We start from the raw sequence: 21,463 nt of genomic DNA, 5'->3' as shown, positions 1-21,463 counted from the left end.
AAAGAAAGAAAGAAAGAAAGAAAGAAAGAAAGAAAGAAAGAAAGAAAGAAAGAAAGAAAGAAAGAAAGAAAGAAAGAAAGAAAGAAAGAGAAAGAGAGAAAGAAAGGAAGGAAGGAAGGAAGGAAGGAAGGAAAAGAAAAAAGAAAAAAAGAAGACTTGGTATAATAGGTCCTGGCTGGTACCAGATTAGAGTAAAAGCCCTCGTGGAAATCTGAACCCTTCAAGTGACAACACTTGCAGCAGAAGATGCAGCACTGAGAAGAGGGCAGGAGCAAGGTAAGGGGGATCCTGGGAATTTGGCAAGATCACGGATTGTGGCAAGGACCTCAGGCTGTATTCACCTCCATTCTCCCTGTCCCCACACCAAACTCTGGAAGGAGAACCACAGGCTCCTCCCAGGGATTCTGTTAGGCAATGAAGTGGCAGCCCCCAGAGGTCAGTCTGGCCTGTCTTCCTGCTTCACTTTGAAGATTTCCCAAGCTTTTCTTTTAGTTCCAAAAGTGATATAAAAGAAGAAGGGAAGCCAGGTGCCAATGGTTCACACCTTTAATTCTAGCTACTCAAACATTTGTGACCTGAGGACAGGACAGAAAAAAAATACCTGTAGGATTCCTATATCCAATTAACCAGCAAAATTCTGGAAGTAGAGGTTATGGCTCAAGTGGTACAGTACCAGTCTTGTGGAAAAAAACTAAGAGATAAGCTGAGTGCTGGTGATTTATGCCTGTAATACTAGCTACTCAGGAGGGTTGAAATCTAAGGATTAGGGTTTGAAGCCACCCCAGGCATGAAAGTCCATGAGACTCATCTCCAATAAACTATCAAAGAGCTGGAAGTAGAGTTGTGGCTCAAATGGTAGAGCACTAGCCTTAAGCAAAAGAAGCTTAGGGACAGCACACAGGCATTGAGTTCAAGTCCCAGGACCAGCACACATATGTATGCAGGTGCGCGCATATGCGCGCGCGCACACACACACACACACACGCACACGCACACACACACACGCACACACACCAGTGCAAAAATTCATTTCCAATGATAATTAGCAAGGTTAGAAGCACTGGTCCATAAGCTATAAGGAAAGGATGGAAGAACAATGACTGGCATCACCCTTTCTTGCCAATCTGCTTCCCGCCCTAGGTTCAGGTCTCCATCCCCTGAGGTCTCCAAAGGGAAACTCCTCCTCTATGAAACTTGCTCAAGTCCTCATCAATAATCAAGGCTTATGACTTTACCCAGGGATCTCACACTGCTCCTATCATTCTAGAATGCAACCAAAGAGAAATGTGACCATTCCTGGAAAGAGCCAAAGCTCCTTGCTGGCAAGTCAAAAGGGGGGAAAAAAGCCAATAAGTTAGAGAAAGAAACAGATGGAAGGGCTGGGGAGTTGGCTCAGTGGTAGAGTGCTTGCCTTGCATGCCTGAAGCCCTGAGTTTGATTCCTCAGCACCACATGAGCAAAAAGAAAAAAGCTGGAAGTGGTGCTGTGGCTCAAGTGGTAGAGTGCTAGCCTTGAGCTGAAGAGCTGAGGGACAGCACCCAGGCCCAGAGTTCAGGCCCCACAACCGGACCCCCCCCCCCCCCCCCCCCGCAAAAAGAAAAAGAAACAGATGGAAATTTAGAGACAGAAAAAACACATAGAAACAAACAAACAAAAACCAGCCAGCCATAGGGACTCACATCTGTAATCCCAGCTCCTCTTCAGGCTGAGGTGGAAGAATTATCTATTTGAAGGCAACCTGGGCTATGTGGCAAGTTCCATGTGGGCCAAAGCTATATATGAAGCAAATTTGAGGCTAGCCTGGGTAACTTAGACTCTATTTCAAAAAATATATATATTTTTAAAATAGCTAGTGGTATATTCAAGGAGTAACCACCTTTTCCAAAATATAATCTTGGGTCATATTGTACAGAGGAGGCAGGAGTTCTATGTACCCCCGCCCCTCACACATACACACACACAGTCTAGGGTTAGCACAGCACCTGTTGCTTCCAGAAGAAACTGGAGGAGGTACAGAACTGCAGGGAATGTGTAAGATTCAGGTTCCATGTCTAGGTGAGTTCTCTACTGTAAAGAACTCAAAGACAGTCAAAACTGGAGTGGAGAGTTCCTATTTCTCTTGAGTAGAGGCACAAAATAAGACACTGGTTGAACAGCCAAAGATAGGCAAAAGCAAGAGCCTAAAATGTATACTCAGGCAATAAATTTTAATCAAAATGACCATACCACCCAGGCAGCTCCTTGCCTACTCCTATGAGTATGTCAGATGTTGTCAGGAGGTAAGCCAATGGGAAGCTTTAGGTAAAATACTGGCTTTCAGATTTCAGTCAAGGAAATTAGAAGTTAGTTGGTTTTTGTTTGTTTGCTTGCTTAAGGGATTTTTTTTTTTTTTACCATGATCTTGGAAAACTGAGAATCTTTCCTGTAAGAGGTAGGGAAAACTAGTGTGAAAAGACATTTAAATCTATTGCTAAATCTCAGCTCTAACATTCAAGAGAGGAACAGGTTCTGGTGACCATTCAGTTACCAGATTGTGGTAACAATGTGCCTTCTTCTTTTTCTTTCTTTTTGTCAGTTGTGGGCTTGAACTCAGGGCCTGGGTGCTGTCCCTGAGCCTCTTTGTGCTCAAGGCTAGCTCTCTACCACTTGAGCCACAGCAGCATTTGCAGCTTTTTCTGGGTAGTTTATTGGAGCTAAGAGTTTCACGGGGACTTTTCTGCCATGCTGGCTTCAAACCACAGCCCTCAGACCTCAGCCTCCTGAGTAGCTAGGATTACAGGCGTGCACCACTGGCTTCCAGCTTAATTGTGCTTTCTTGCCCATATCCTCACCATCCTGTTTTCTCTGAAGACCCAGTTAGGATCAGTAGGGGGAAAGCTCTGCTATGCTGTTAGCTCTTTGAATCACAACCCATTTCTACTGAAGTCTTGGCCACTCTCTATGACCTCAATTTCTCAGGTTCAATGAGGAGCAAGTCCAAGTGTAAAAACCAGTGGCAAAAGGAGCAGTCATCCTTCCTACTTACTGCCAGCCCTGGGGCACACAGATCCTGTTTCAGCACCATCGCAGCTGGGCTAGGAGTAGAAATTTGCATGCATGTCCTCCTACAGCTGCAGCTAATCAGGCCTCTTATTTCTCACTTGGTCTTGGGGGGGGGGGGATTAAAAAGTTCAGGGTCCTGGCTTAGATAAAATGGAGGGACAGCAATCTAATTTTCTCACTCTTACCCCACCTCACCTCAGCTAGCAACTAAGGCTGAGCAGTTTCTGCCCTGCATTTTATCAGAAGAAACTCCCTACATCCTTAAGCCTAAATTACAGATACCATAGTGCCTCTACTTCTTCACGTTCTGTGAGCCTAATGAGATAGGATGAATTTTTTTTTTAAATTACTCTTTCTTGGCATCCTTCAACTCAACCATGAGAAAGCACGTGTGTGCGTGCAAACACACAGTTTGTGTGCATGTGTAGCCCAAGATCAACCCTGAAAAACTGGATTATACTATCCTCTAGTGGCTAGAGCTAAAAGTGCTCCCCTAAAGGCCTGTGCTACCAAAAAGTCTTTAGGGATTAAGCGACAGCACTTTTTGCAAACGAAAAAGCTAAGGAAGTCCGGGGTGAGAAAGACAGTTGAGAATACAGGCAAGGCTCCCAGGTCACTTCCACTACTTCACCCTGACTTGTCTCTGCTACCTACCTCTTCCCAGGGGAATTCTATCCAAGTTAAGACACCCTGGAGCCAAAAGGACACGTTCCCTCCCGCTTAGAGCAACACCTTCACCTCAATTGCCAAGAAGGTAAACCAGCTCTCAGCTGAGGAACTCGCTTCGCTGGGATTTTCTGAGGTTAACAATGTTTCCGGACTGTTATTGACTGCGCACATCCCCAGTCGCTTGGGTGTAGACAATAATCATACCCATGTGTGATTCCGGGTAGTAATCCACGTCTCCTGTCTCCACGGTAACCGGTGTTTTGCGACCTTCCGTTTACAGCGGTCGTGCTGCCGCCGCTGGTTTGGTTGCTGGGCAACGGCTTGAGGCGGAGCAGGTGCGGTGAAACAGGGCTGCCGCTCTGGAGGGGGAGCTTCCCAGGGAAGGCCTCAGAAGGCAAGGAACCTGGCCTGGCGTTTAGGGGTACGCCTCTGGACGCCATCCCTGCTGCCCTACCCCTCACAGGGCCCATGGCAGTGGCAGTGCCTTCGGGTCGGGCGGGGGGCTCTGGCTGGGCCTGGAGACCAGTGGCGCGGGACGAGCTTCTGGCTCGGGCCTTCCATTCATGCACCGAACTGCGGGGACGGTTCTATCTGGTAGGGGGTCTCCTAGCAGGAGGAGCGAGGGAACCCAGCAGTGATACTGTGATCTTCGACCCCACTGGGGGCCAGGCCGTGAGACTGGAAGCCCCAGGCGGCCCCCCACGCAGTCACCACGATGCAGCACCCGTGGGAGGGCGTTGGCTTTGCGTAGTGGGCGGCTGGGACGGGTCACGCCGCTTGACTACAGTGGCTGCACTGGACACAGAGCGTAGAGAGTGGGAGGCCTGGACAGCCACCTCTGGCAACTGCCCCCCTGCTGGCCTCAGTAGTCACACCTGCACCCTTCTCTCTGATGGAGAACTACGGGTGGCAGGCCGGGAGGGTGGAGTCCGAACTCAACGACGCTATGGAAGTATCTACACGTTAAAGCTGAATCCTGGCGCCCGCACCTATTGGTATGGTACCCCCTTGCCAAAACCGCTCACCTTCCTTTCATCTACCATTTGGAAAAGGCTAAAACTGTTTCCAGGGAGTTATCTGCATCCTTTAGCATGCTTCTTCCCAGAATCCACCATGGTCTAAGAGGTGAACTCTTTTGCCCTCCTGGGGATCTTACCCATTGCCTACTTTTTATCCTCAGCAAGGGAGGTGGGAGAAAGACATTTCCCAGACCTTAACACTCAGGCCTGAATTTCTGCATATCCACAGCTACAAGGAAGAAGGCCATACAGTTTCTCGCTCAGGTCACTGTGCTGCCCTGCTTCAAACTCCTGGGCCCCATCCAGGGCATCAGCTATTACTCTTTGGGGGTTGTAACTCAGCTGAACCAGAAGTAGCTGGTCGATGGAATCATGGGAAGATTAAGGTATTAACTATTCCTAACTCGCTAGTGTGAAAAGGTGTTAAAATTGTGATACTCAAATCCCTTCATGCAATCCTTTCTTTCTCTAAGGAGGAATCACCAGCTGCCCCTCGTCTGACTGAACAGCTTGCAAAACTTGTGAGCAGTGGGCAGGGATCCCGGCAGGGACCCCAGGGATTGCGGCATCACTCATGTTCTGTAGTGGGGCCTTTTGCCGTGCTGTTTGGTGGAGAAAGTCTAACCAAAGCCAGAGACACCATCTGCAATGACCTCTACATCTATGATACCCGTGAGAGCTAGAAAAATGGTTGGGGATTGGGGGAGACAGAACCTAAAGACTACAGAATAGGGGCTAGGAATGTGGCTCAGTGGTAGAGCACTTGCCTTGCATGCATGAGGCCCACAGAAGCAAAAAGAAAAAGGCCGGAAGTGGCACTGTGGTTCAAGAGGTAGAGCGCTAGCCTTGAGCTGAAGAGCTGAGGGACAGCGCCCAGGCCCAGAGTTCAGGCCCCACGACCAGATTCCCCCTCCCCACCAAAAAAAGACTATAGAATAGTGATGGGCAAGGGAGGAGAAAGAATTATTGGACCCAAACTAAGGGAGTACACAGAATATTGAGCATCTGAAGAAGCCCACAAATCAAATGAAAAAATGGGCATTTGGTCATCTGAGTCCCATGGGTGAAAGTATGTCCACCTCAATAACCAGCGTCCACCCCTACCCAACAGGCAAGTCTCCTTCTCTGTGGTTCCACTTTCCCTGTGGAGACCGTGGATTGAAACGGATGGGCCATCGCACCTGCCTTTGGAATGATCAGCTTTACCTGGTTGGGGGTTTTGGTGAGGATGGCAAGACAGCTAGCCCACAGGTTTGCATCCTGGACCTCTTTATCTAAAGAATAGTGTCCAGTCATACTGCCAAACTTCTGTTTTGTTGTAATCCCATAAAACATTATCAGAGCTATCAACCTCACTTCAAATGCTTATTAAATTTCAATCTGAGTGTTAACATTTATCTGAATCTTTTTTGGGGGAGGATAGCAAATAAGTAGACATCTTTATTTGCAAGGGAAAGGACAAAGTATGGATTTTTTTCCCTCTGATATTGTGATCTATAACCTAGTGGAAACAAAACTCACAAATTATGTTCTTTCCCTTAAACAATTTCCACCCCTAAAAGTAGGAGAAAGTTCCAGGCTACAGCTAAGCATTCTGACCAAAACATTTAATTAACAAAAAAATATTACAATAGTAGAGAAAATAATAATAATAACAATAAAGAGAAATGGGAGTCAGGGTAAAAATAAATGCAGAGGCCTAGGCTCCTAGGAGACCAATACTCCAGCAGAACTGGCCTTAGCCCCAGACCCTTCTGAGTTTTCCTTGGCTGCTGGCTTCTCATCTTCTCCCATAAGACGAATGTTGTGCTTTTCCCGGAATTCATTTAGTTCTTTTCCCTTTGCCTGAAGTTGCTGTGACAATGTCTCAATGATCTTCTGTATCTAGAGGGCAACAACAGAAATTAAATGATGATATAGTCCCCCCTCTCTCCCCAAATAACTAGGGCTACCGGATGTGAAAAGAGATGACATTTCTAACCTTACATTAAGAGAAATATTAATAATGGAGCCCAGACACCAATAGGATTCCTTTCTGAGAACAATGGATTATCAACTTCAAGACATGTAAGAATCATGTGTGCTGCTTATATTAAAACTTTACCTCCAAGGCTCTGATTCAGTGGATTCAGGAGATCCAGAAAGTTGCATTTAAAACTAGTTCTTCTCAGTCAGGCACTGGTGGCTCATGCCTATAATCCTATCTACTCAGGAGCCTGAGTATTAAGGATTACAGCTCAAAGCCAGCCTGTGCAATAAAGTCCGTGCGACTCTTACCTACTATTTTTTGTTTTGTTTTTGTCAGTTGTGGGGCTTGAACTCTGGGCCTGGGCACTGTCCCTCAGCTCTTCAGCTCAAGGTGAGCACTCTATCACTTGAGCCAAGCGCCACTCCTGGTTTTCTGGTGGTTTATTGAAGAGTCTCACAGACCTTCCTGCCTGGGCTGGCTTTAACTGTGATCCTCAGCTCTCAGCCTCCTGAGTCGCTAGGTTTGCAGGCATGAGGCACCAGTGCCTGGCTTCTTACCTCCTATTAACCACAAAAGGCCAGAGGTGGAGCTGTGGGTCAAGTGGGAGAGTGCTAACCTTGACCACAAAATCTAAGGAACAGAGTCCAGGCCCAGAGCTCAAGCCCCAGGACTGGAGGAAAACAAACAAAACTAGTTCTTCTCTATAGTCTATACTTTCACATAAATTTGCTGTCTGCTTAAAATAAAAAATCGTAATATAAAATAAAATTTGTTCTTTTTTTTTTTTGGGTCCAGTCGTGGGGCCTGAACTCTGGGCCTGGGGGCTGTCCCTCAGCTCTTCAGCTCAAGGCTAGCGCTCTACCACTTGAGCCACAGCGCCACTTCCAGCTTTTTTCTTTTTGCTTATGTGGTGCTGAGGAATCGAACCCAGGACCTCATGCATGCAAGGCAAGTGCTCTACCACTGAGCCACCTTCCCAGCCCAAAAATAAAATTAGTTCTTGAGATGAGTGTATAGCTTAGTGGGACAGTACTTAGCATGTATAAGATCATGAGTTTGATCTCCAGGTGACATATTATTTGGTGGTGGTACTAGGATTTGAACTCTGCCAAATAGGTGCCCTACAACTTGAGCCACTCTACTAGCATTTTTCTGCATTGGTTATTTTCAAGGTAGGGTCCTGCTTTATGACTGAGATCCTATTATTATTATTTTTTTTTGGTCCGGTTGTCAGGCCTGAACTCTGGGCCTGGGCGCTGTCCCTCAGTTCTTCAGCTCAAGGCTAGTGTTCTACCACTTGAGCCACAGTGCCACTTCCGGCTTTTTTCTTTTTTTTCTGCTTATACGGTGCTAAGGAATCGAACCCAGGGCCTCAAGCATGCAAGGCAAGCGCTCTACCACTGAGCCACTTTCTCTGCCCTGAGATCCTATTTATGTCTCCTTTATCACTAAGATGCCAGGTATATGTAATTGCACCCAAACATTATGCTTATTTATAACTTAGGATGACGGATATCTATCACTAAGCCCCAGCCATTGGTTGAAATGAAGTCTTAAAAGCTATTTTATATTTTTTAATTTGTCCAGCCTGGCCAGAGGTGGAGCTGTGGGTCAAGTGGGAGAGTGCTAACCTTGACCACAAAATCTAAGGAACAGAGTCCAGGCCCAGAGCTCAAGCCCCAGGACTGGAGGAAAACAAACAAAACTAGTTCTTCTCTATAGTCTATACTTTCACATAAATTTGCTGTCTGCTTAAAATAAAAAATCGTAATATAAAATAAAATTTGTTCTTTTTTTTTTTTGGGTCCAGTCGTGGGGCCTGAACTCTGGGCCTGGGGGCTGTCCCTCAGCTCTTCAGCTCAAGGCTAGCGCTCTACCACTTGAGCCACAGCGCCACTTCCAGCTTTTTTCTTTTTGCTTATGTGGTGCTGAGGAATCGAACCCAGGACCTCATGCATGCAAGGCAAGTGCTCTACCACTGAGCCACCTTCCCAGCCCAAAAATAAAATTAGTTCTTGAGATGAGTGTATAGCTTAGTGGGACAGTACTTAGCATGTATAAGATCATGAGTTTGATCTCCAGGTGACATATTATTTGGTGGTGGTACTAGGATTTGAACTCTGCCAAATAGGTGCCCTACAACTTGAGCCACTCTACTAGCATTTTTCTGCATTGGTTATTTTCAAGGTAGGGTCCTGCTTTATGACTGAGATCCTATTATTATTATTTTTTTTTGGTCCGGTTGTCAGGCCTGAACTCTGGGCCTGGGCGCTGTCCCTCAGTTCTTCAGCTCAAGGCTAGTGTTCTACCACTTGAGCCACAGTGCCACTTCCGGCTTTTTTCTTTTTTTTCTGCTTATACGGTGCTAAGGAATCGAACCCAGGGCCTCAAGCATGCAAGGCAAGCGCTCTACCACTGAGCCACTTTCTCTGCCCTGAGATCCTATTTATGTCTCCTTTATCACTAAGATGCCAGGTATATGTAATTGCACCCAAACATTATGCTTATTTATAACTTAGGATGACGGATATCTATCACTAAGCCCCAGCCATTGGTTGAAATGAAGTCTTAAAAGCTATTTTATATTTTTTAATTTGTCCAGCCTGGCCTCAAACCACAATCCCCTGTTCTTCACCTCCCAAGCCTCATCCTAGATAACCATCTGGCTGTTCAGGTGATTTTTTTTTTTGGTTGGTCCTGGGGCTTGAATTCTGGGCCCAGGTGCTATCCCTGAGCTCTTCAGCTCAAGGCAAGCACTCTTATCACTTCAGCCACAGTGCCACTTCCAGTTTTCTGGTGGTTAGTCAGAGATAAGAATCTCACAGAGGGGCTGGGAAGGTGGCTCAGTGGTAGGGTGCTTGCCTTGAATGCATGAGGCCCTGGGTTCCATTCCTCAGCACCCCATAAGCAGAAAAAGCCAGAAGTGGTGCTGCGGCTCAAGTGGTAGAGCACTAGCCTTGAGCTGAAGAGCTCAGGGATAGCACCTGGGCTCAGAATTCAAGCCCCAGGACCGACCAAAAAAAAAAAAAAAGTATCATGGACTTCCTGCCCAGGCTAGCTTTGAACCATGATCCTCAGATCTCAGCCCCCAAAGTAGCTAGGATTATAGGTGTGAACCACCAGCACCCAGCTTTACTCAGGTGATGTGTGTGTGTGCTTACTTTCACATTACCACTTAAGCCATGCCTCCAGCAGGATTTCTTGCTGATCATTTTGGAGATGGGAGTCATATAGACTTTTCTGCAGAGCAGCTAACATTACAGGCATGAGCCATCAATGTCGGACTATTTCAAGTGATTTTGATGTAGGTATCAATGGGCTATACTGTGAGAAAAGACTGCTCTAACCCCCACCAAATCAACCACATCAAAGAGTCCATGGAAGGACATATACCCAACAATTCCTTGTCCAAGGAACTGGATTTGGCACAGTGTAAAGGGTTTAGATTAACTGGCTATTTATGTTATCTTTTTCTTTTTTTTTGGGGGGGGGGGGGGGTCAGTCATGGGGCTTGAACTCTGGGCCTAGGTGCTATCCCTCAGCTCTTCAGCTCAAGGCTAGCACTCTACCTCTTGAAACACAGTGCCACTTTCAGCTTTTTCTGCTTATGTGGTGCTGAGGAATTAAACCCAGGGCCTCATGCATGCGAGGCAAGCACTCTACCACTAACCCAAATTCCCAGCCCCTTTATATTATTTTTTGACACAAGTTTCTACACAGATCTTCTTCTGTCATATTTCTTAAATTCCTGCCCACCACTTCTTCCTTATCAGGGAATCTTGCTCACCTGTTCCTTGTTATTCTCCAAGGCAGGCAGCACCTCTTTGACAGTCCGCTCTACCAGCACACCTCCAACCATACGGAAGCACTTTCGAGTTTCATCGACTTCTTTCAGTGTATCAATCACCAGGCTGGTACAGGAGGACAAAGCAGGACCTCAGAATTCAGTTTTACTCTACTGTAACCCTCCCTCACAAAATGGCCCATGCAACTCTTCTATTGTTTTTCTCTGATTTTCTCACCTGTGCTCATTCAGCTCCATCTCTAGTTCAGCTGCTTTGGAAGCCAGGCCCCGTTGCTCTTGCCGAAGGCGATTGAAGCCAGCAATTACCTAAGATATGAGCAATGAGAAAGTGGAAATAACAGAGTAATTACAACACATGGGAGGCAGGTTTTACAAAGATGCATTAGGGAATGAATACTTACCTTGGAAAGGGAGAGCACAACTTTGTAATTTCTTATTTTGGTCTGTATGGAATCCCATTCTATAGTAAGCATATGCTGAATGCCTATTATATGTGAATATTTGCCAGGCACTAGAGGTATACAACAGAATAGATTCTGGCTTTGTATAGATTATATTTTTGATAAAGAAGGGCTGGGAATGTGGTTTAGTGTATAGCACTTTTCTAGCATGCACAACTCTCTACGTTAAATCCCTAGCACTACAAACAAACAAACTAACCAACCAACCAACCAAGACTGGGTTAGAGAGCCATTGAAGTACCTACAGGGAAGCCTAAGCTTGTAGATTTTCAGGCAAAAGGGATAAGAAAGGGCTTTATAATGAGTAGGTCAGTGTTGGGGTACAGCTCAGTAGTAGAAAGCAGATTTATTATTCTAGAAGTAATAAGTTCAATCAATATAAGAATAATCCTGCCAGGCGTTGGTGGCTCACACCTGCAATCCTAGCTACTCAGGAGGCTGAGATCTGAGGATCATAGTTCAAAGCCAGCCCTGGCAGGAAAGGCTGTGAGACCATTATTGCCAAAAAAAACACTCAGAAAATAAGAAGTGGCACTGTGGCTCAAGTGGTCTAGCCTACCACTGAAGAGCTCCGGGACAGTTTCCAGGCCCAGAGTTCAAGCCCCACGACCGACCAAAAAAAAAAAAAAAAGAGTAATCCTAACTGGGTTACATTTAGTATTCCATCATTAGGGCACTGCAACTTCTTACTTATGGGGGGAAAAGAGGCCCATAGGTTAAGCATGTACTCTTCCACTAAGGAGTCACAGCCCAAAGTCTTGCTAACAACTTAACATTAAGTTGATAATATCAATAACAGCTTAATAACAACTCTGTTTTCTACATTCTTCTTTTTTTTTGATGGTGCCAGTCCTGGGGCTTGATCTCAGGGCCTGGATACTACTGCTCAGCTTTTTTGCTCAAGGCTAGTGTTCTACCACTTGAGCCATAGCTTCACTTCTGGTGAAATAAGAGTTTCAAGGACTTTCCTGTCCAGACTGGCTTTGAACTGACGTGCCAGATATCAGCCTCCCCAGCAACTAGGATTACACAGGTATAAGCGACCGGTACTTAGCTGCCTCTGCCTCTAGAGTATAGGATTATAGGAATGTACTACCCTGCCCGGTTCCAACCCACTTCATATTGTCTTGTCCCTAGTAACTATAACTATTAGTCATCCACTTATCCTCAAAAATTTGCAATGGTCTTCTACCTATCTGCATAATCTACCTGCCTGTTTTTAGTTTCAATCTTCTTGAAACTCCTTTAAGTGGTAATATTGTGTAAGGTAAAGAGCTCAAACCTGTGTTACCTAAATTCTAGTCACAGTATTGCTGTTTACTTGTCTTGTGTCTCAGCTACTTCTCTGTTTTCCTCATTTATAAGAAGAGTTAATATGCCACAGGACAGAGTTTCTCAGCACTAGTCTTATTGTTGATGTACTAACAATATCTGAAAATGTAAGTGGCATTGGAACTAGGAACTGAATAAAAGCTAGAAGTTTTTTGTTTTGGGGTTTTTTTTTCTTTCTTTCTTTCTTTTTTGTTGGTCGTGGGGCCTGAACTCTGGACCTGGGCACTGTCCCTCATCAGCTCAAGACTATCACTCTACCACTTGAGCCATAGTGCCACTTCCAGCTTTTTCTGCTTATGTGGTACTGAGGAGTCAAAACCCAAGGCCTCATGCATTTAAGGCAAGCACTCCACCGCTGAGCCACCTTCCCAGCCCCAAAGCTAGAAGTTTTGAAGCAATGCTGAAAAAAAATTACTCCAATAGGGGCTTGATAGGACACACTTATAATTCCAACACTCCAGATACAAAGGAGGATCATAAGTTCCAGGCCAGCCTGGATTACAAAGCAAAACTCTGCAAGGAAATAAATAAAGACTGAACTGCCATATTGCCATTAACAGCATTATAGGCCATTCTACTGAGGGCTCAGAAAATGACAAGATGATTAGGGAAGCCTGGAACTCTGGGATTTCTTAGAGATGACTTAAGTGATTATACCTAGAATACCAAAAAGAGGTTTAGCTCAGTGGTACAGGACTTGACTTGGGTTCAATTCCCAGCAGTAGCTCCATACCTGCCCCTACTTTCTCCCTTTCCCAATCCCCCCCCACCCCAAAAAAAAACCAGAATAATGATAGAAATAGACAGTCTTTTTATTTTCCCCCTGGTCCTGGGGTTTGAACTCAGGGCCGGAGCTCTGTCCCTGAGCCTCTCTGTGCTCAAGTCTAACATTCTACCACTTGTGCCACAGCACCATTTGTTTTTTTTTGTTGTTGTTGTTTTCTGTTTATGTAGTATTGAGGAATTGAACCCCGGGTTTCATGCATGCAAGGCAAGCCCTCTACCACTAAGCCACATTCTCAGCCCAAGAAAGGTCATTCTGGTGAGGTTTCAGAAATAAAGATTATCAACTACACCAAGCAGCTCATGCCTGTAGTTATGACTACTCATGAGGCTGGAAATCAAGAAGATCATGAACAAGATCAGCTCAGGCAAAAGTTCTCAATACCCCATCTTAACCAATAAATATGATGGGCATAGTGGCGTGCACCTGTCATTCCAGCTACTTGAGAAGCATAAATAAGAGGGTGATAAAGGTAGAGTCCCTATTTTTAAAAAAGGCTGGAACCAGGCACCAGTGACTATAATCCTAGCTATTTAGGAAGCTGATATCTGAGGATCTTGGTTCAAAGCCAGCCTGAGCAGAATAGTCTGTGAGATTCTTACCTCAAATTAACCACAAAAAGCCAGAAATAAGCCAGGCACCAGTAGCTCATGCCTGTAATCCTAGCTACTCAGGAGGTTTGAGATCTGAGGATCACAGTTCAAAGCCAGACTGGGCAGGAAAGTCTGTGAGACTCTTATCTCCAATTAGCCACCAGAAAACCGGAAATGGCACTTTGGCTCAAGTGGTAGAGTGCTAGCCTTGACATGAAGAACTGAGGGATAGCACCCAGGCTCAGAGTTCAAGCCCCACGACCAACTCCAACTCCCCCCCCCAAAAAAAAGCCAGAAGCAGAGCTGTGATTTAAGTGGCAGAGTGCTAGCCTTGAGCATAAAAGCTTTGTGACAACTCCAAGGCCCAGAGTTCAAGCCACAGGACTGGGGGAGAAAATGAGGATAAAGGAAACATGGATTAAGGAAACATGGCCTAAGCACCTGCCTAGGTAGTTCAAGTCCCTGAGTTCAAACCCCACTAGAACCAAAAAATACTGGTTAGGTATTTAGTGAAAACATGTCAAAAAATGAAGCCAAGCAACCATTTGCTAAAGAGCTTGTTAGCACAGGTAATAGCTAGGTGCTATTCATCATACAAGAGAAAAATGGAGCCGGGTGCCGGTGGCTCACACCTGTAATCCTAGCTACTTAGTAGGCTGAGATCTGAGGATCACGGTTCAAAGCCAGCCCAAGCAGGAAAGTCTGTGAGACTCTTATCTCCAAAAACCACTACAAAACTGGAAGTGGCGCTGTGGCTCAAGCAGTAGAAAGCTCGCCTTGAGCTGAAGAGCTGAGGGACTGTGCCCAAGCCCAGAGTTCAAGCCCTACAACTGACCAAAAAAAAAAAAAAAAAAAAAAAAGGAGAAAGAAAAATGGCAAATGGCTCTGCAGACATTTCAAATATCTTAGAGACTGAACCTGTGATTACAGGTTCAAAATACTAAGTGCTGATAACAGAAAGAGATCACTAAGGGGCTGAGAAGGTGGCTCAGTGGTAGAGTGCTTGACTTGCATGCATGAGGCCCTGGGTTCGATTCCTCAGCACCACATAAGCAAAAGAAAAAAGCCGGAAGTGACACTGTGGCTCAAGTGGTAGAGCGCTAGCTTTGAGCTGAAGAGCTGAGGACAGCGCCCAGGCCCAGAGTTCAGGCCCCACGATCGGACCCCCCAGCCCCCCCCAAAAAAAGAGCTCACTGACCAGGGCCACCACCTTCCAGATCCCTGCATCCCACAAGCCCTACCTATGGCTGAAACAGCTTTACATATTGCTTGTACTGAAGCTCGAGGGCACAAGCACTGTCCACATCCATGCGGGACTAATTCTGCAGTTACGAAGAATGCAGGAACTGAAAAGGCATATCTGCCTCTGCTTAAATTCAAAGGATGCAATGTTTCTGTCCAGGCAGAAACTTGGTGTTGGAGTAGAGCTGTCACTGGGACAGTGTCTACTGATGCAGCCATCATGATCCCTGAATAGTAGAGCAGTGTAATGTGCAGTATCTGCTCCGGTGAAAGTTTCAGGCACGAGTATGCAGTCTAACCCAGGAACACAAAGCATGGACAGACTCCATTGAAACCAAAGAGGTGGGACTGCCCAATTTCCACTTTAATGTTTCCCGAAGTTATATATGGGAGTAAAAATTATAGAATCCTAAACTTAATGTCCTCTGGGATTTCGTACTTTCTCAAGGCCCATTACCCCTTCCTTCTGGCCATTTTGGAACAAGAATATCCATCCTACAACTGTCTTTGAATTTTATTGGAACTGGATAGGTTGTTTTCAGTTTACAAGCTCAAAAATGAGACTAGATTTTCAATTCATGTCGGAACAAGTTAAGATTTTTGGGGACTACTGCATTTTGTATTATAAGGAGATGAATTTTAGGAGGGCTGAAAACGGTTTGCCTGGGCAGGAAAGTCCATGAGACTCTTATCTCCAATTAACCACCAGAAAACGGGAAGTGGCGCTGTGGCTCAAGTGATAGAGCACTAGCCGTGCTGAAGAGATTCTGGACAGTGCCCAGGCCTAGAATTCAAGCCCCACAACCAATGGAAGAAAAAAGTATTGTTTCTTGTAACAGGAAAACATTAATACTACAACATATATCCTGTTGTGATTCTCTTATTGCTTATATTTAAAAAGCTCCAAGGGACTGGGATTGTAGCTTAGTGGTAAAGTGCTTGCCTAGTATGCATCAGGCCCTGGGTTCTATTCCTCAGTACCACATAAACAAAAAAAATCATTAAATATCATAATTTTTAAAAATAAAAAAAAGTCCCAAGTTTTTTGCCACCCACTCAAAGATGTCTATGACCATATTTAACTTGTTTTAAGAACCACATCTTTTAAGTGTGGTAAGCCAAGCTCAGAAACAAACAGCGCATGTTTTCTCTCATATGAGAAAGTTAGATCTAATATACACTGGAACATGATCAATTATACAGGACTCCAGACATTCACATAGTGAGAGCAAAGGAGGATAGTCTTAGGAGAGGAACACAAAGGAGCAATGCCTATGTGCAACTGATGATATAAAATAATATTTATTGAAATGAACCCTGGGAAATGGAAAGGTTTTTTTTTTCTTTTTGCTTATGTGGTGCTGGGGAATCGAGCCCAGGGCCTCAGGCATGCAAGGCAAGCGCTCTACCACTGAGCCACCTTCCCAACCCCATGGAAAGGTTTTTTTATAACTGTTTTTGCTTTATTTTCTTTTTGTCTTGTTCATTCATTTATCTGTCTTTGGGAAAGTAAGGGGGGCACAGAAATGGAGGGACAAAGGATGAACAAATACAGCAGTGGTATTCACTAGACACTTGGTTGAAGATGAACTATACACTGTGGGTAGGAATGGGAGGGAAAAACTGGGAGATAGGGAAGGGGTGACACTGTCCAAAAAGAAATGTCATTACTTGATTCATGTAGCTTTAACTGTTCTGTCACAATAGTAGTAGTAGTAGTAGTAGTAACAATATAAAAAGGTCCTGGAAAAGGAATACACTACATCTTTCTAATTTACACCTTATGTTTTAGCTAAATCAATCAGTCACTAAACTTTATGTTTCCCTCATCTCTTCCTCTTCCTTTTCTTGTGTATGCCAATACTGGGACTTGAACTCAGGGAGTTCCAAAGCTTGAGAGTTTTTACTCAAAGCTGGTATAGCTAGAACCAAATCTCCACTTCTGGCTTTTTGCTAGTTAATTCAAGTCTCATGACTTTCCTGCTCAAGCTGGCTTCCAACTACAAAGCTCAGATCTGAGCCTTTTGAGTAGTTAGGATTACAGGTGATAATCACCCACGCTCATTCCATCCCACACTATGCTCTTTGATGGCAGAATTTTAGAACTCCTTATGCATATACCTTTGCATGTATTCATTATTCAACAAACAATTGATAAGTATACCTATGATTAAAATAACTGCTATCCAACTTTTTTTCCTCCAGGTTTCAGGCATGCTAGCAATCAATCTACCAAGGGCCTATACTTCAGCGGTTTTTAGTTCTATTGTGTAAATTTCTTCACACTACCACCCCCCCCCCCCCCCCCCCCCCGCTTAACAACCCACGGTTTCCAGATCACCAAAGGCATTCTGATTCATTGATTCCAACATTGGGGAACTGGGGGAAAAGCAAACTCGGATTAGAAGGGTCGGGGATGAGGGGGGGGTCTCTCAAGAAGAGTTAATGTAGTATCGACTCCTGAATCAAATACTGTGCAGAACACCGGACAACTGTTCGAGTATGTGAGTCACGTGGCTCTGCAGAATGTCGGCGATCGTCAACGTGGTTTCAGGGTCCACGGGTCCACGTTAACAGACCACAGGGCCAGCTCCCTGAGAGTCGTTACTAGCTGCCATATCCAACTCTGCCCGGTTTAAGGTGCTGATGAGGGGTTGGGGAAACGACGACCCACCTCCCTTCAGACCTGGGCAGCGGGTTTCCGGCCTCCCAGAGCCGTGCCCACACGTGGGTGCCCCCACACCCCGAGGGGCGTGACTCACACCTCCCCCTCGCCCATTACCTTCCCTCCGGGCTTCGTCACGGACCCTGCCCCTCGGAGCGGTCACCCCAGTGCGACACTGAGTAAAGACCAGCACAAGTCACCAACCCCCTTTCTCGCCTCAAAGCCTTTACACTCCCCACTCCTCACCTGTTCCGCCGACACGGCCCCCTTCCCCGCACCACTCCCCCCGCTCTTGGCGACTCGACCGCTGCCGTCCGCCATCTTCGCCGCTTACTGGGTTTCCGGCCTGCGCAGAGCAGCCCGCCTTACGTCACATCCGGTCTTGTAGTGACCGCCCACTCGCCCGGGTGATTCTGGCTCCTGGCTGTTCTGCGCCGCGGATCGGATCCTGCGAATCCTCTGGGTTGTATCTTCATGTAGGACCTGCTCTGTGTCCCTCCGGTTGCGGTGAATTCCATCTGCTGTGCTTTGATTTGTGCAACAGAGACTTCCCCCACCGCAGGGAGAGGCGGGAAAAGAATGGTTGGGGGCCGAATGGGTTGGGAGGAGGGGGGTGTCGCAGTTTGGGATCGGGTCGTGTGCCCCTGTCCATGTTGTGGGGTGAGGGGGACTACGAACCAGGGTGAACCTCAGAGAATTTGGTGTAAGCGGGAAGATACGCTTCGAGTCAATAGGACCGTGCGAGTGCGCTGCCGAGCAAAGTTTCCAAAGATGACTTTTGAACTGCGGAAATGTTTGGCAGAGGGAAGGGCTTCAGTTTATTGTGAGATTGCTGTAAGTTGAGGTATTCAGACGCTAAGCTTTGTCCCTTTCCCCCTTCGTCCACATTATGATTTCCTCTCCCTAGCCCTTACCTGCTTAATAGTAAAAAAGTATTTTTGAAGCTTTAGGGGTGGGAGATCAGAGCCCTAATTCTACCTCAAAATGGAGAGGTCACAGAATCTTAGAAAATCATTGCTTGAAGAAGGGTTTGGTGTCCTGATTTCTCACCTTCCTCAGGCTGGGCTTTACCACCAGGCCTTCTCACCAACTCCTGTCCCTTCTGTGTCCTGGATTCCAGAAACCTCGACTCTCAGTACTTTGTGCTCAGTCCAGGTAACATTTTGCTTTGTCTTCACTGCCTAGCACATTGTAGATGTTCACTATTTGTTAGCTGAATGGTAGGAAACAAAGGTGTTAGCCATCACAGAGCAGTTAAAGAGCCCCACTAGCTCTGTTAGTATGCCAGGTAAAAGCAAAATAGAAGTCCAGCTTCCCGCCTCTCCGTCTGAGGCCCTATCATTAAACTTGAGTCTCTCTGTGCTAGGAAATCTGAGATTCTTGCCTGTGCCATTCATAGGCCCAGAGCCATGGCTATCTCTTCTTCCTCCTGGGAGCTGCCCCTGGTGGCTGTATGCCAGGTAACATCGACACCAGACAAGCAACAGAACTTTAAAACATGTGCTGAGCTGGTTCGAGAAGCTGCCAGATTGGGTGCTTGCCTGGCTTTCCTGCCTGAGGCATTTGACTTCATTGCTCGGGACCCTGCAGAGACACTACATCTTTCTGAACCACTGGATGGGAACCATTTGAGCCAATATACCCAGCTTGCCAGGTATCAGGAAGTTTGGGGGAGAGGTAAAATCTTTGTTGAAAACTGTTGCTGGGTTACCAGATATGGGAGTAGAGTCTTGAGACAAGATGTTAGTGTCCCCTCCCTTTCACCAGGGAATGTGGACTCTGGCTGTCCTTGGGTGGTTTCCATGAGCGTGGCCAAGACTGGGAGCAGACAAAGAAAATCTACAATTGTCATGTACTTCTGAACAGCAAGGGTATGTCTTAAATTTCTTAGGGTTGCCTCTTCCAGGTTCTTCCATCTAAATTCAATATTCTCCAGAATTGTTTTCTCTACTCTTATTTCTTTAGCATAAGGTTTTAAGTTTTTTCACTTGGGAGAAGAGCTAAACAGGGCTTCTAGAATACTTGCACTCATTTCTTCTCCATCTTCTAGGATCAGTAGTGGCCACGTACAGGAAGACACATTTGTGTGATGTAGAGATTCCAGGACAGGGGCCTATGCATGAAAGCAACTCTACCATGCCTGGGCCTAGTCTTGAGGCACCTGTCAGCACGCCAGCAGGCAAGGTGGGAATTGGAAGAGGATGAAAGTGGGAGAGGAAAAAGAGGGGAGTAGGAATATACTAAAATGTGTGGATAGAAAGCCCTGACTGGGTTTACTGGAGGTAATAGAACTGTAACAAGACAGGGAGACTTAAGTAGGCTGTTTTTCATTTCAGATTGGTCTAGCTATCTGTTATGACATGCGGTTCCCTGAACTCTCTCTGGCATTGGCTCAAGCTGGAGCAGAAATACTTACTTATCCTTCAGCTTTTGGATCTGTTACGGGCCCAGCCCACTGGGAGGTAAGAGGGATACCTCTTCAAAACCTAAGGGCAGCCAGGCACTGGTGGCTCATACCTGTAATCCTACTTAGGAAGCTGAGAGCTGAGGATAACAGTTTAAAGCCAGACCAAGCAGTAAAGTCCTATCCCCAGTTAACCACCAGAAAACCAGAGGTAGAGCTGTCACTCAAAGTGGTAAAGCACTAGTCTTGAGTTGGGGCTCAACATCATAGACTACTAGCCTTGAAGGGACAGTGGCCAAGCACTGAGTTCAAGCCCCATGACCCACCAAAAAAAAAAAAATCTAAGGGCTTTATTTTAACCACATTGTCTCTTGTCCCATCCAATTGATTTTCTTCCCACATAGTGGGAAAATTAATTTCCCAGATAGTTGCTGTTCATAGTCATTAAAGAAGTACTTTGTTCCTTAAGCATTACCAAAATGGTCACATTGGACAAATCTGTGGTACCAACTTCCTGTTGCTTCCCCAGCCGTTGTCTGTGTAGTTGAGTGATCAAGCATCTCATCCTCAGGTGTTACTGCGAGCCCGTGCCATTGAAACCCAGTGTTATGTGGTGGCAGCAGCACAGTGTGGACGCCATCATGAGTCGAGAGCAAGTTATGGCCACAGCATGGTGGTGGACCCCTGGGGAACAGTGGTGGCCCGTTGTTCTGAGGGGCCTGGCCTCTGTCTTGCCCGAATCAACCTCAGCTATCTGCGACAGATACGCCAACACCTGCCTGTGTTCCAGCATCGCAGGCCTGACCTCTATGGCAATCTGGGTCACCCACTGTCTTAAGGTTTTTGACTTAAGACCTCCATTGTGAGGTTGTGCTGCTATGACTTATAGCAGGACCCAAACAGCTCCCCTCATTTAGAGAACCTTAAGCTGGCTTAGTAGAACACAAATTCAACTTCTTGGGAAGAAAAACTTTGAGCTGAGTTCAGATTTCAGTTTCAGAAAAGTGTAATTTTATATAGTCACTGTTTATTTCATGAAAACTGAAGTGATGCTGAGGGCCAAGCAGCACTGGAATTGTAAAAATAATAATAATCATAATGTCTGTGTCTGGAGATCTCTTTTGGGAGCTGGAAGGGTGGTATTGTACCTGCTGTACTAGGTCCAGTTCTAGGTCTCCTGGCTTACTCAACATGCCTCCCTACCTAAAAAAAAAAAAAAGTGCAACACTCAGTGCATTTCCTAGTCCCATTCTCCCAGGTATGAGAGTGGGAATAGGGGTAGAGGAGGGAGAAGGGAATAAGGAGGAATTGATACCAAATTATTTTACTTTCTCCTATAGTGCCCTTTGCCCAACCAGAAGCAAGAGGGCTTGAACATAATGTCACACTCCCCCTTCCCCTTTTCAGAGGGAGTATATTATAGTCAGCAGCTTCTACTCCATCCACTGTATGGAACCCATAACAGACCGGAGGGATAT

The 21,463-nt window shown here is 45.9% G+C and overlaps 3 protein-coding genes across 10 annotated transcripts; 2 read left to right on the top strand and 1 right to left on the bottom strand.

Moving 5' to 3' along the window:
* The first annotated feature begins 516 nt into the window (after positions 1–516).
* Nit1 (nitrilase 1) lies at positions 517–21,088 on the top strand. Of its 8 annotated transcripts, none has more exons than XM_042681430.1 (7): positions 517–527; positions 18,339–18,736; positions 18,981–19,235; positions 19,349–19,452; positions 19,632–19,765; positions 19,918–20,043; positions 20,557–21,088. In XM_042681430.1, the coding sequence occupies exons 3-7, from the start codon at positions 18,991–18,993 to the stop codon at positions 20,821–20,823; spliced, it is 876 nt and encodes a 291-aa protein (XP_042537364.1). In that variant the 5' UTR covers positions 517–527; positions 18,339–18,736; positions 18,981–18,990; the 3' UTR covers positions 20,824–21,088. The 8 variants fall into 8 exon arrangements, with proteins under 8 accessions (XP_042537364.1, XP_042537363.1, XP_042537362.1 ...); XM_042681429.1 differs by lacking the exon at positions 517–527 and adding an exon at positions 17,973–18,057 and having other exon boundaries at positions 18,641–18,736; XM_042681428.1 differs by lacking the exon at positions 517–527 and adding an exon at positions 17,973–18,057 and having other exon boundaries at positions 18,641–18,736; positions 18,948–19,235.
* Positions 4,044–6,234, top strand: Klhdc9 (kelch domain containing 9). The gene is made up of 4 exons (XM_042681426.1): positions 4,044–4,706; positions 4,960–5,116; positions 5,204–5,402; positions 5,842–6,234. The coding sequence occupies exons 1-4, from the start codon at positions 4,180–4,182 to the stop codon at positions 6,006–6,008; spliced, it is 1,050 nt and encodes a 349-aa protein (XP_042537360.1). The 5' UTR covers positions 4,044–4,179; the 3' UTR covers positions 6,009–6,234.
* On the bottom strand, positions 6,317–17,936 carry Pfdn2 (prefoldin subunit 2). Its single transcript, XM_042681442.1, has 4 exons — positions 17,828–17,936; positions 10,722–10,810; positions 10,487–10,610; positions 6,317–6,614 (listed from the first exon to the last, which is right to left on the bottom strand). Exons 1-4 carry the CDS (start codon positions 17,900–17,902, stop codon positions 6,438–6,440), a joined length of 465 nt encoding a protein of 154 aa, XP_042537376.1. The 5' UTR covers positions 17,903–17,936; the 3' UTR covers positions 6,317–6,437.
* Positions 21,089–21,463: the final 375 nt, after the last annotated feature.

The sequence above is a fragment of the Dipodomys spectabilis genome, unplaced genomic scaffold (assembly GCF_019054845.1).
Source record: "Dipodomys spectabilis isolate Male_0828 unplaced genomic scaffold, ASM1905484v1 ptg000069l, whole genome shotgun sequence".
Taxonomy (NCBI): Eukaryota; Metazoa; Chordata; class Mammalia; order Rodentia; family Heteromyidae; genus Dipodomys; species Dipodomys spectabilis.
This window is presented reverse-complemented; position numbering and strand designations above follow the sequence as displayed.